The sequence below is a fragment of the Seriola lalandi genome, unplaced genomic scaffold (genome assembly GCF_002814215.2).
Source record: "Seriola lalandi dorsalis isolate HSWRI2012SDOR001 ecotype SW California unplaced genomic scaffold, Sedor1 jcf7180002053444, whole genome shotgun sequence".
Taxonomy (NCBI): Eukaryota; Metazoa; Chordata; class Actinopteri; order Carangiformes; family Carangidae; genus Seriola; species Seriola lalandi.
The window spans coordinates 33755-47826 of record NW_019523997.1 but is presented as its reverse complement, the minus strand read 5'-3'; the positions used below and the strand labels follow the sequence as shown (position 1 = coordinate 47826).

At 39.0% G+C, this 14072-nt stretch overlaps 4 protein-coding genes across 4 annotated transcripts; all 4 read right to left on the bottom strand.

The window, feature by feature from the left end:
• Positions 1–360: 360 nt before the first annotated feature.
• On the bottom strand, positions 361–1820 carry apoc2 (apolipoprotein C-II). Its single transcript, XM_087172601.1, has 4 exons — positions 1725–1820; positions 1346–1408; positions 1055–1217; positions 361–972 (listed from the first exon to the last, which is right to left on the bottom strand). The coding sequence occupies exons 2-4, from the start codon at positions 1392–1394 to the stop codon at positions 882–884; spliced, it is 303 nt and encodes a 100-aa protein (XP_087028727.1). The 5' UTR covers positions 1395–1408; positions 1725–1820; the 3' UTR covers positions 361–881.
• A 2076-nt stretch (positions 1821–3896) lies between these two features.
• On the bottom strand, positions 3897–5732 carry apoa2 (apolipoprotein A-II). Its single transcript, XM_087172599.1, has 4 exons — positions 5619–5732; positions 5326–5370; positions 4521–4752; positions 3897–4309 (listed from the first exon to the last, which is right to left on the bottom strand). Exons 2-4 carry the CDS (start codon positions 5366–5368, stop codon positions 4153–4155), a joined length of 432 nt encoding a protein of 143 aa, XP_087028725.1. The 5' UTR covers positions 5369–5370; positions 5619–5732; the 3' UTR covers positions 3897–4152.
• A 955-nt stretch (positions 5733–6687) lies between these two features.
• Positions 6688–7843, bottom strand: apoc4 (apolipoprotein C-IV). The gene is made up of 4 exons (XM_087172600.1): positions 7733–7843; positions 7404–7449; positions 7206–7290; positions 6688–7050 (listed from the first exon to the last, which is right to left on the bottom strand). Exons 2-4 carry the CDS (start codon positions 7447–7449, stop codon positions 6840–6842), a joined length of 342 nt encoding a protein of 113 aa, XP_087028726.1. The 5' UTR covers positions 7733–7843; the 3' UTR covers positions 6688–6839.
• A 4467-nt stretch (positions 7844–12310) lies between these two features.
• Positions 12311–13731, bottom strand: apoc1 (apolipoprotein C-I). The gene is made up of 4 exons (XM_087172602.1): positions 13590–13731; positions 13115–13184; positions 12868–13009; positions 12311–12766 (listed from the first exon to the last, which is right to left on the bottom strand). The coding sequence occupies exons 2-4, from the start codon at positions 13167–13169 to the stop codon at positions 12706–12708; spliced, it is 258 nt and encodes an 85-aa protein (XP_087028728.1). The 5' UTR covers positions 13170–13184; positions 13590–13731; the 3' UTR covers positions 12311–12705.
• Between the last annotated feature and the right edge of the window lie 341 nt (positions 13732–14072).

Here is a 14072-nt window from a genome sequence, read left to right as displayed (position 1 = left end):
ATTGATGCATTAATTAAAAATCATCACAACACTCTTGCATCACCGCTTGTCAGAAGCCACAAAACAAACTTCGCAGTCTTTGTTGTTTATTCATCTCTGTCGGTTTCTATGCGCTCGCATTTTTACATGTTGTTTCTTTTCATCCATTATTAATTGCAGCAGAGGCCTCTGTTCTGGTGCTGCCTCAGCCGATAAAAGTCTGGTGCCTCATTGCAGATTCATACAGACAAGAACACGTGATCCTTTGCATCAGTGAGATAAAAGGAAACACAGGTCTTACACAAACAGACAGGAGACAGATGCACAATTCACCGCATCAAACAATAAACTAAATTATAAGTTATCAACCACACAGAGTAGTTTTTGTACAAATATTTTATTTCAAGATAAGACACAAATATTTAAATTTATTCAGATGGAATGACCATTTAAAGTCAACTATGAGGAAACAAAAATACCAGTAGGTGGCGATAGATCATTCAATCATTGCATGTTTTTCATGGCTGGTTGTTTTCTAATTCTGACACCCATGGAGAAATTCCTTGGTTCATGAAAAGATGCAGCTTGCTCCTTTTCTTGTGCTTGCAAAGTTGTTTCTGTCCAGTTTCCTCTGTGCAAGATGGTTTTTTTTTTCAAAGGATTACACATTCCGCATTGGGTGGTTATCATCATGAACCACCGGTACAGTGGCCCAAGAAAGCACCACAAAGAGCACCGGGTACATCATTTCTGAGGATGCTGTTTGAGGTTCTGGCGCTTAGGTGAGGTGAGATATGGCAAAGTTCAGAATGTCAAATAAGGCTTTAGTCTTTTGTGGGAAGCTTTAAAGTTTTTTACACAATGGGAGAAGGTAGCTGAGGTCACTGGAAATGAGTTTTTGTTTACTGCTGGGGGTAGAAGAGGTGGTAAATCTGGTCATGCAGTATGCCACCGTATGTGCTCACGACTGCGCTGGTGTCAGTGTAAAGGTTCCTGCAGGAAACACAGAAAGAGATGTTTAAAGAGATTAATTCACACTTACTGCATTAATGAATCTGCATTTAAGATCTCTTACTTTGCCTTCTCCTCCAGCTTCAGGCCCTTCACACTTTCCAGGTACCCACTGGCAGTGCTGACAGTACTTTCATATAGGCCCCTGACTTTATCTGCAATGGTGGTCAGAGTCCCCTGCTGCTGCTCCTCCTGCGCCTCCCTCGGCACACGGAAGCTCTCGGCACCTACAAAAAGAAAACCAGGTCAGACGGGTCAAAGGGTATCACGTATTATCAGGAATACCAGGTATATTTCTCCATCGCTGATATATTTCTGTTCTGGATTCAGTTTTATCGTTTGAGAATACACTTACTGAGAGCAAGGAGTGCAACAAGCACGGTAACGACCAGCAGCTTATTCATAATGTCACTCGTATCTGTGAGGAAAGTGAATGAAGAGACATTAAAAGCTTACCTCTTCTATCCACTAGGGTGAGATATTGTCATAGGTTTCTCTCATGTGTAGTCGATACAGTGTATATGTGTTGATATTAATTGTTTATGTATGAATTTTCCTCATCGAGCATGAAAACCAAACATTTTCTGACCTTCAGCTCTGTTAAACACACAACTTATGCCAGAAAACATTAATTATCTTTGAACTTGTCTGATGACCAGTGCCAAATTCATTAATTTGAAGACTTTTATACTCTATCCCATTCAGTAAAGGAAGCAGAAGTTGTCAGTACTCACTGTATTTCTCTCCAGAAATGGCTGTGGTGAAGAAAACAGAGTAAGAGGCAACGCTTGCCTAACCAGCTTATATAGGAGAGTAAATGTGTTGACTTGTTGCTCCAAGAGCCAAAGTGCACTCTGTGGGAGATAAACCCACACTGTTGTCCAGGTGGGAGTATGTGTCACATTGTTTCTTGATTAAACAAACATTGTTACTATCTGCATAATCATGAGGATGGTATGTGAAGCATCAAAAGGTGCTTTAAATGTCATCAGGAGCTAAAGATTAATTGAAAGATTTGATTCTATAAGCAGAGGGGTTGAAGGGAGGAGAGGGCATCATGTTGGTACATTTCCCACTAATTCTTGACAAGTTTTGAATGCACCGCAATTGTTTTCCATTGATTTAGTTAGTAGTTTATTAATGCAGCACACTCATACACCTTGTCCAGTTCACAACCTCCATAAGGAGGACCTTGTTACTTGCATAACAGAGATGATGCATTCATGCCACATTACAATAGTCCTAAGTCCTATTAAGATGGTCCTAAGTCTAGAGAGTGTTGAACACGTCACCCAGTCTAATTCAGGTTATGAAATATTTGGTCAGCTAGACTAGATTTATTGTGGCAGTCAAAAGACTTCTCTTGTTTATGGAGTTTTGTTTTGTTTTTGTTTTTTTTGGGGGGGGGGCGCTGTTGTCTTCTACCTTTCCTGTTAAATATCCATGAATTACTTCTACTCATCATTGTGGTCTTAATCAGAAATGGAGAAACAACTGTTTTAGCACAGGATTTGCTGACAAAGGCACAGGTGAAAAATAAAATATAGATTTTGTTTCTTCTTCATGTGGAGACCTTTGGACTTTCTAATGTTTTGTGTTGTATATCCTATCCAATGTAATACATTTTTTTTATTCATCCCTGAGGTTTTTGCTGTTATATAATATAATACACACGGTTTTAGTCCTACTACATACTACAATAGGAAATCATAACATATACAGTAGTTTATGAAAGCTTTATATCTCTTTTTTCTATGACTTGAGAACAAGCTTCCCAGCTACCTGCATTATTCATCGTGTTTAATTACAAAAGGGTTTAGTTTTATCTATATCTATATTTTTTTCAGAAGTAATTTTCTCTGAAATAGCAACATGTTCCTAAGAGCCCTAAGTAAACATCCCAGCCAATCATGTGATCCAGCCTCACATGTCATGTTGCTTGTGACCTGAGAGCTCAGGTCAGTCTGAGGACAGCTGTGGGCAGCGGTGGGATTCAAACAGTTTTGATTAAATCCAGCTGATTCAGTGCTGGGATGACTCTTTGCTTGGTGATCTCTGTAGCTAAAGGCAATCATTAAACCCTGTAATGGCACTATCAGTGCTTACAGCAACACTGACACTACAATCAGTTCTTTTGTCTGTTGTCTCTGTGCCATGTTTTGAACACTGTTATTACACAGTTGGGATCAATTACTAAAAAAAAAAAAAAAAAAAAAAAAAAAATTGAATTACTAGAATGTATAGTGGCAGAAATATAAAAACTGTTGCACATCCTGTTGCTCTTGCACAAAATGCCATGATTCAGAATATCCTCAGAGCTGGCCCACTGGGAGCATCTATTAACAGTGAATAAAAGAATCACTGTATCAACACTGACAAGTTAAATTGTCTTCGCCACCTTCCTTCCAAGGAAATAGCACTTCTAGAGGAATTATCCATGTGCTCGTTTTACTGTAGGACACTTTCATGATTTCAGGATAGGATGTACACACACTCAGCCTGCGATCCAAGAGCTCAATTCAGAGTAAAGATGACAAAATATTCTTGCTAAACATATGAGACATCTCCATGTGTTATTATTGTATAGTGTCTGCGTTTAATAATTGAATGGTTTTCATTACTAATACTGTAAAGCATTCATTTTAGATTACAGCTTCATTGCTATCAGAGTGAGAGCTACGCTCATAAACCAGTTCCATAATGTTTAATTCGTTTATGTGGCAACAAATTAAGATGTGGAGATTTTTGTAGCTTAATTGAAATTTGTAAGTATAATTATATAACATGGTGATTAGTGGAGCCTTGAACAACTTTGGTCATAAAATAATATCTTTAAATAACCACATTTATGATATTAGTTGTGGAAGTAAACCCCTCAATCTCATGATGAAGAAGCACATTTCAAATAGTTTCCAGTTCATTTTATTGGACACATTCACACATATACATACACAATCACACGCAGACTTTGGTTAGTGTATCAAACACAAAATACTGTACATGCACAATTTGCATAGATGGTGTTGCCCTTGTTTTTAACTAACTTTGGCAAAGGATTGTATTTGCATTGTGCATTGCTCTTCTCAGCCTAAACTGGTGTAGTTTCTATGAGCTATCATCTATTACAGATTGCTGACAGGTGTTTGCTCCAGTTGGTCTTCTTTACTCAGCGGGCAGGAATTTGTCCAGGTAGACCTTGGCGTGGTCGATGCCGTCGCTCAGGAAGTCGCCAACATGGGGGCGCAGGTAGTGTTCGTACAGACCCAGAACTGCTGTACGGGCCTTGTCCAACAGGGGGGCTGCCTCCTCACCCAGGCCACTGCACAAAACAGGGATGACTGATTATTTAAAGAAATCACCATAGTAAAAAGATTCATCACCTAACTCAGCGCCTAGAGAAGCCTTTTGCTTTTCCTTGTATGTTATATTTTAAGTGGACACATTTCCTAACATTGGCAGTTTTCCCTCAAACTGACAGTGAAACATCTACAGGGTCTTCCCTGGAAGGATTGTTCTTGGGGAACACTCACCTGGCAACCTTGACGGCAGCTTGGAGCTCGGGCTTGCCCTGCAGTTCCTCGAGGTAGGTCCTGGCAGTCTGTCCACGCTCGCTCTCACCAATTTTCTGCACGAAAGGAGCAGCGGCTTGCTGCACCTTGCCAAAAGCGTTCAGCAGCCTCTTGTAGAAGACAGATTTCATTGTGTCATACTTGTCAACAAGTTCCTGCGATGGTGCAGGGACGTCACACAGGCTCATGGAGACTGGAAGGAAATAAGAAAGATTATTATGTTTGAATCAATGCTATAAAAAATCAGATCAGAATAAATCAAAAGATCAAGACAAGTTCATTTGAAAGAACAATCTCTGTATGTAAATTCTTGCATTGGAAGAATTATCAAAGCAAGTGTACCTTTAAGGCCAAAGAAAAGCTGCTTTGAATGTCTAGGCTTCTTGGTAATTGTGTCCAAAATCAAATTTCTTGAACCAGTGTTCAATGTATAAAATCATTTCTGCTTCAGCAGCTCAGTGTCATTTAAAAATCTGTCTTTATCTTAAAGTCAACCACAGATAAAGCAGTGCGGGAGCCAGCCATGCAGCAGTATCCAATAAGTTATTGCAATTTATTGAATGCAGTAAAAACATGTTGGATTTATATCATTTTTTTTAGAACAAAGAAAAAATGAATAGCATTTACATTTAAGTCAGTTTCCTCAAATGGCTCTCTGAGTTTGTGTAATATTTTCTGAATTCACAGTCACATAAAAGCCATGCTTTACTTAAACATGTCATTCACACAATGCAGTTGTACAGATTGTATTGGTATGTTGCCTTACCCTGCAGAGCGAGGATCAGTGCCAAGGCATATTTTGCATTCATGTCTGAAACAAAATGGAAAAAGAAAAAGAACTTAAAATTGAACTCTACATATGGAGCTATCGATATTCTTTTACATATTTGACATTTTAGCCTTTGAAGATGAGAAACAAGTTGATGAAACTGCAGAATGCAAAAAGAAGTAAAATACCTAAATGTTTTATTAAATGGATGTTTTAGTCTAATCTGCCCAGAAGTGGCTTCAGCGGAGAAGCTGCAAAGGCTGCAGCAGTGAGAAGAGCAGAACACTTACCTGCTGTTGTGTTGGATGTACAGATCCAAGAAGTGACAGTCTTCTCTGAAAGCGAGTTGTCTGTAACTCGGACCTCACATCTGGACAGGATGATATAGGGGGGGACTGCAAACAAACGTCATCTGATGAGCATACACACACCTACACACACACACGTGCATGCACATGCACGCACACACACACACACATAGTCACACACACCCACACACACGTTCACCTAAACAAAGTCCAGTGTACATGATATTCACTTTAAATACTGTATGTGGAAATATGACTTCATGGTTATGCAATGTTCCTTAAATGTAAATTTATCTGTATTCATATGGCTATGCACTCGGAGCCCTCCTGATACTGCATAAGTCGTGTGTCTGCAAAATCTCCTTATGTATGCGTGTCATAATTGTCACGTGTCTTAGGGGAAAAAAAAGAAAAAAAGCTCATGTGTTTTTACCTGCTTTTATAAAAGATGCTAAATAAAACAAATAAATAAAAGCTATTGATTAGATCAGCTCTTGCTTATCAGCCTTTCTTTTACAGCCATAAGCCACAAGTCATAATCACTTTATAATGTCTGCTCAGAGCAGATCAGAGTCAAATGGTCAGCAGGTCAATCAACCAGGGCCTGTCTAGACACACTGTGCTGAACCCAGAGCAATGCATGCTGGGATTTATGCCTTCACCTTTCACCCTCATAGCCTGGGACAGACTGCATGTAGGGTGATAAATGATCAGTATCATTATGTTTTAAAGTCTCTCTTTCTCTTTGCTACCGTCTCAGTCTTCCTTTGCCAATTGTCCTAATTCTAAAGAACTAAAACTCTATCGCTAAACTCAACAGGAGATGGCTGAATGTAACTGTTCAATGTCTTTCTGATGACTCATTATCCTACATTTTATTTTAATAGGACTCTGCAAACAATGTTTGTAAATTATGTAATTTACCTGAATCTTCCCTCTGATCATAGGTTGTTTTGATTCATGCCTTTGACTATTCCCTCTTGTGATCTTTACCTCTCTTTGCCTTGCTTGCAGGACACACTGGGCCCATGTACAGAAACAACTGGAGCCGTTTCATGTATAACCTGGAGTTTTATTAAAAACTAGTTTGATTCTTTCTGTATTTGACACAACCTGCAAAGCTCAGTGATGTTGAGATCAGTCTAACATCGAGTGTTAAGAACTGTAGATAAGTCATGTGACAAGAATATTGTGAGCTTTTCCTTAGTGTTGATTGGGTTGATCAGTTGCAGTAGTTCCTTTAAATGGCCTGTAGTTGTCAATGGTTGTCTGGATCTTCTCCCACATGGAGCTTTTGACATTAGAGGCCCATCCAACATAGTTGTCAGTCACTGGTTGGATGTGGTCTTCATAGTAAGTACCAAGAAAGTCCAGTGCTGTTACCCCCAAACCATGGACTTTAGCTTTTGCATCCCTATGAGATGCACAAGTACACAAATGAGTAACAAGGTACATATAACGTGTACACAAACAAAACATTTTTAGCAGTTCTGATAACTAGTAATCATTTACAGACAAGTCCATTTTGCTCGCATTAACTGTTGAAGAGCAGAGTGTGTTCAGAAATACCTGGCCCTCTCTGCCAGCCTCTGCAGGATTCCCGGAGAGTCAGCTTCTGCTGGTTTCAGCGTCTGGGCCGAAAGTGGCCCGCATGCTGCAGAGGAGGATGCTTGTCAGTCAAGAAGAGCAAAGACACTAGTAGAAGAAAGCTCAGAGATAAAGTAACTGAGACTGAAGACGGAATTTTTTTTTTTTTTTAACCCATACCTTGCATTAGTAAGATGAGACCAAAAACAAGCAGTTTTGTATGCATCTACCACAGAGATGAGAGAAACACAAACATCAGCAGCTTTTTTTGTCATAATATTATTTTTATAATGCAAAATTGTCTGTCAACATGACCCATTTATAGTTCAAGTTAAATGTCACATATACAACAAAGCATATTCACAGCATATTATAAAACGTATTGTTTTCTTTCAACTCTGTCTCTTTGTAACGATAAAAACATCACAATATCAGATAAAATCTCAGATTTCAAAACAAAATTTAACCATGTGTTCATCAACAAACATGCACAACAAAGGACTTTTTACCTTTTCTTCTGACTCTGGCCAACAGAAGTTGAATGAAACAAGTGTTATCAAGCCACTTTATTTGTATTAGATGACTGCAAGAGCGTGTACATTGGCCCTGATCGGATGACCATTCAACTTGTTTTTTTCTTTTCTTCATCACGTTTTATTGACAAAAGCAACGAGAGATCAAAGCAAAATACTTCAAGCAAACAGTGTGGATCTACTTTCTCTCTTAGAGTCTCACTTTTATGATATTCTCATAAATAAGAAAACACTAACACAGAAAATACAGAGACAAGTTGACAAACAAGCTTTTAAAGAGATTAGATTTAGGGTTTTTTTTGTTTTTTTTTTATAAGCTTTCAAAGACTTGGAACTTATGGGAAGTTTTGAGCAATGGTTAGGGTTGGTATCACCCACAGCAGATACTTGTGTGATTAGTTTTCTTTTAGCCTGTTAAATATTTGCTGTTTTTACAATGTTAATGTTAGAATCCAAGTGAAGAAACATTGCTTTTTAGATCTGCAGATTGCGAACTCTTGATATCTCTTCAAGATCAACATTAGCATTAGAGTTCAACAACTGTCCAAATGCCCTTTGGTTCTGATATCTCAGCCCATTTGATACGTATACAGGCCAGTCAAAGTCTCTGTTCTAGTGGGAGAGATATGGGTTTTAGTGAGAGCTGAATGGGGAGGGGGGGGGGTCAAATAGATAAACATTTTCAGCCAAGCAAAGCAGTTCTGTGAACAGAGTCCACCACAAAATCAATTTTCAATCAATCTTTTCACTGCTTAGGCTCTGTGGCTGTTGTATGTTCTGAATGAGAACAACTCAACACTAATGTTGAGACTGAAGTTCATAACTGTGTAGCATTTAAAAACCTGCTCTCGCAGCTGTCTAAACAGCTGGGATCAACATTTTTCTTTGTTTTGTGTGTCAGGTTTTGAACATCTGAACTGTGCTACAGATTTAAAGATGTGTGTGTGTGTGTGTGTGTCTGACATAACTACAGCCTCCCGTTATGCATGAGGAAAGTTATATTTGCCATAACATAGAGTCAGTTGCCACTTTATTAGTAATACTTAGCTGAAAATGATGCAGTCTAATACAATAGTCCTGCAATAAACCCTCCATCATGAAGCTTATAATGTTCAGTTTTTATTTAATCTATTTCAGAGAGGTCTTGATTCAACTTTATGATCACTGTATAGAATGTAATGTTGTAAAATGTGGTGTCGAATTGTATTACATTATACAGAGTGGTGTTTCTTTTATTTTGCCTACCTTTGTTGATGTAAAAGGGGCAATACAGTTCAATAGCACCACAAATTACAGCCTGATATTGGCGTTTATTGCAGGGCTGTTGTATTAGACTGCGTTAGTTTTATCTAGATGTACCCAATAAACTGGCTATTGAGTGTATATGCATTTAGTTCATACAAAGTAAATGTAACATTAAGTATAAAAAACACATTTAAATTAATATATTAAGGTATGATGTTTTGCTTACAATTCTTTGCAATACAGTGTATACAGTATGTTTGTATATACTGTATACTGTGTGAAGCTTGAAAATGATAGAGCCACTAGTCAGTTTCATTTACGATCGTTGTGATGGCTTTAAATAAGGAAAAAAAAACTCAATCTCAGGGTTAAGCTGCTTTCATTTCAGATGCATCAGGAAGTAGATTTTTCTCCAAATCCAACAGTTGAAGCTCAAACTTTTCTTAACATGTACAGTACAGGTTCCTCTTGATGAAGGAACGGAAACCATAAAGGCCGAATGGCTTACCAAGAAGAAGCACTTTACTCTTCTGTGAAAACTTAAACTAATCAAAGTGAAAGTGATTTAAAGTTAATTTTATCCCCGACAGCTGATGCAACATGATCAGAATCTGTGCAGTCTGTGACCTCCGTGCACCAGCCGCTGACCTCTGTCATTCTGTTCTCTTCACTGGAACAGATTTCGGTGAACTGGAACAACTGGTGGATCATTAACCCAGCATAAACAGTGACTTTAGCCAGGGAATTGTGAAATGCCAGAAAAGCAGCCATGTTGGCACTTGCCCTTTGGTACCAGCTATTGACACAAATAACTTATTATCTGTTAGATGCTGCAGTCTATTATTTAATTAAGTTATCAGCTTTAGTGCCCATTCATACGATACTGAGCCTGCTATAAACTAATATTTTGGTCAAAGTGCTTGAAATCCATTCATCACATTTTGATCAGTCAGTGTCTGTTAAACCGCTACAGACAAACTGGTTTCTCATTCAGGAATTGATTGATCGGCAGAGCTTTTCATTAGATGGGCATCTGTACCTTCCATGTCCATTTCATAGTAAATTTAATATTATACACTCCTGCTCTTGAATACTTTTTCAAATGATTAAAAGTAAGGGAGTACACAGGTTAATTTCTCATTAATATGGAACTGGCTACAACCTGATTATCTAAAAACATTTCATGATTAGGTTTTTAGTGCCATGAAGCACAACTATGCACTTAGGTTTGGTATAACACTGATATAATAGGAGATACATTGAAATGATAGACTGCAAGACTGGAAACAGTGTATTTCTGAGTGAATCTAAAACCTTGTTTATTCTGTTAATATTCCAACTCCAGTAGGTTTTTATTGATATATGGATATCTATCTTGGAAATACTGATTCATTAATTCAAGAATATACAGTGGGGCAAAAAAGTATTTAGTCAGCCACCAATTGTGCAAGTTCTCCCACTAAAAAGATGAGAGAGGCCTGTAGTTTTCATCATAGGTACACTTCAACTATGAGAGACTGGAAAGAATCCAGGAAAGAATCCAGGAAATCACATTGTAGGATTTTTAATGAATTAATTGGTAAATTCCTCTGTAAAATAAGTATTTGGTCACCTACAAACAAGCAAGATTTCTGGCTCCCACAGACCTGTAACTTCTTCTTTAAGAGGCTCCTCTGTCCTCTACTCGTTACCTGTATTAATGGCACCTGTTTGAACTCGTTATCAGTGTAAAAGACACCTGTCCACAACCTCAAACAGTCACACTCCAAACTCCACTATGGCCAAGACCAAAGAGCTGTCAAAGGACACCAGAAACAAAATTGTAGACCTGCACCAGGCTGGGAAGACTGAATCTGCAATAGGTAAGAAGCTTGGTGTGAAGAAATCAACTGTGGGAGCAATAAGAATTAGAAAATGGAAGACATACAAGACCACTGACAATCTCGCTCGATCTGGGGCTCCACGCAAGATCTCACCCCGTGGGGTCAAAATGATCACAAGAACGGTGAGGAAAAATCCCAGAACCACACGGGGGGACCTAGTGAATGACCTGCAGAGAGCTGGGACCAAAGTAACAAAGGCTACCATCAGCAACACACTACGCCGCCAGGGACTCAAATCCTGCAGTGCCAGACGTGTCCCCCTGCTTAAGCCAGTACATGTCCAAGCCTGTCTGAAGTTTGCTAGAGAGCATTTGGATGATCCAGAAGAGGATTGTCAGAATGTCATATGGTCAGATGAAACCAAAGCAGAACTTTTTGGTAAAAACTCAACTTGTCGTGTTTGGAGGAGAAAGAATGCTGAGTTGCATCCAATGAACACCATACCTACTGTGAAGCATGGGGGTGGAAACATCATGCATCATGCGTTTTTCTGCAAAGGGACCAGGACGACTGATCTGTGTAAAGTAAAGTAAAGAATGAATGGGGCCATGTATCGTGAAATTTTGAGTGAAAACCACCAAATCAGCAAGGGCATTGAAGATGAAACGTGGCTGGGTCTTTCAGCATGACAATGATCCCAAACACCGCCTGGGCAACGAAGGAGTGGCTCCGTAAGAAGCATTTCAAGGTCCTGGAGCGGCCTAGCCAGTCTCCAGATCTCAACCCCATAGAAACTCTTTGGAGGGAGTTGAAAGTCCGTGTTGCCCAGCAACAGCCCCAAAACATCACTGCTCTAGAGATCTGCATGGAGGAATGGGCCAAAATACCAGCAACAGTGTGTGAAGACTTACAGAAAACATTTGACCTCTGTCATTGCCAACAAAGGGTATATAACAAAGTATTGAGATGAACTTTTGTTATTGACCAAATACTTATTTTCCACCATAATTTGCAAATAAGTTCTTTAAAACTCAGTGATTTTTCCGGATTTTATTTTATTTTTTTTCTCATTTTGTCTCTCATAGTTGAAGTGTACCTATGATGAAAATTACAGGCCTCATCTTTTTATGTGGGAGAACTTGCACAATTGGTGGCTGACTAAATACTTTTTTTGCCCCACTGTATACATTTGATGTAAGAAAAAGCAAAACATGATCATTTATATAAATCAAAATTTCAGACTAAATAAATCAATGGCCTGCATGAGTTCATCCCAATTTCTTCCATGAGGATTTCCTTGTATAAAAATAAAGGTGGGGGAAAAAAAGGGTATGTATCTTGATTTGAAAATAATTCTCTCTTTATTCTCTCCTTCAATTGTAGTCAGTGTAAGTAAGAAGATTTTAGAGCTCTGTAATGGATGTAAAAATGGGTACAAAGGGTAATTATTATGCTGTGATTTGTAAAATATATGGAGGCCATACAGTCATAGACCAGAATTTTTCATTTATTCATGTCAAACATGTTTAACAAGCTTCTCCACTTGATTTCATTCCGCTAAAAAGGTTCTTATTTTCTTTAGTGATAAATATTGATGCAAACACTGAATTTATATAAAACATGTTTTATTTTTTGATGACCTTGAAGCACTTTTCTCACATTGTTTCTTGAAATAGATTAGACTCAAATTACTATTTATTAAAAAAAAAAATTCTCTTTACAGAGAGGCAATGTAACCAGTGAGTCAGCAGAGCAGGGTGTCATGTTAGCGTCTCAACATGAGGCTCAGAGTGAAGAGGTCAGCCGCCAGAGGTGGGTGGGGGGGTTGGTGGTTGGGGGGGGTTGGGGTGCTATGCTGGACACATGAACAAATCTACTCATCTACTGAGTGATTTCTTCGAACTTGGCCTTAATACTTTCCAGCTGTTCCTGGAACCAGTTTCTGAGGAGGAGAAACGAAACAAATTGTGTACTTGTTAAACAGAGTCAAAGTGTGCATGTGAGTATGAATGTACTTATTCATGTGTGGGTGTGTGCACCTACTTGGAGCTGACTGCAATATCGCTGCTTTGGAAACCCTCGAAGCTAGTCTTGGCCTTCTCAGCCAGGCTCCTGCCCATCTCAGTCATCTGCTCACCAAACTTGGTAAACCTCTGCTCGATAGTATCTTCCTGAGCCTCTGCAGCTGAGCGGGATGGACAGAAACAAGGAAAAATTATAGTCTACACAACATGGAAGAAAAAAACCCCGAGCAGAGACGTTATAGGCTGAAAGTGACACAAAGACATACCTGTGTATGCGACAAAAGCCAGCACCAGCACGGCAACTGCAAGGTACAGTTTCATCTTGGCTGTGATTCTCTAAGGAGGAACAGAGGACAGGTCGTTGTTTTTTTCAGGTCACTCTCGCGCACGAAGACGTTTTCATGGCGCAAGGATCGAAAGTCATAACAATACAACATTAATTCTTTGTCTTTAAAAAATAGCACCCCCGTGCGTCAGCACCACAGAGGGGGGACAGCTCCCTTTACGTCCATTCAGCTTAGCCATCCGACCTCATATATTATGTAACATCTACAAACTTCAGTTGCTACGATATTTGCGGTTGAGTTATATAAATAAATAAGTCGCATCACGTCCGAGCAAAACTTTTGGGTAAATACAGTTGTTAAACTATAAGTTTCTGCGTCAGCGTCATATAGTTAATAAAGCAACAAACGCTCTTTTCAGCTCTTGGAGTAATAACAAATGAAATGTGAAACATACCTGTTTTCCGTCTCGGAGGAGAAATAAATCGAGTGTGTTTGAGCGCCTATGTGTGTTCCTCTTTATAAGCCAACTCGGTTCCAGGAGGGTGACGCAAAACACCAGACTTTAGGTCAACATGTACACGTGGTAACCTTGACTTGCCTCTGCCCCGATCACTGATCAACGCTAATGTGATTTCATTAAAAGATGCTGTTAATGATAAAGATGCCGCTGAAAAACAAAAACAACCCAGCTCAAACGTATCTGCCTACTTGCATTATGCTCTAAGATTGTGTGATATGCAGGACACTGATTGAGGGGGATCTAGATTAAAGTCATCACCCAGCACTGAGTACTGTGTCTAATCATCAATCACATACCATTCACAAAGAATATGGCGAGAATAAAAGATGGTATCCTTATTGCACATGTAGTGCGCATGTAGTGCAATAAGTGAGATTTCACAGATGATGGCATCCTTAAGGGTTCAGAGTTTATCCC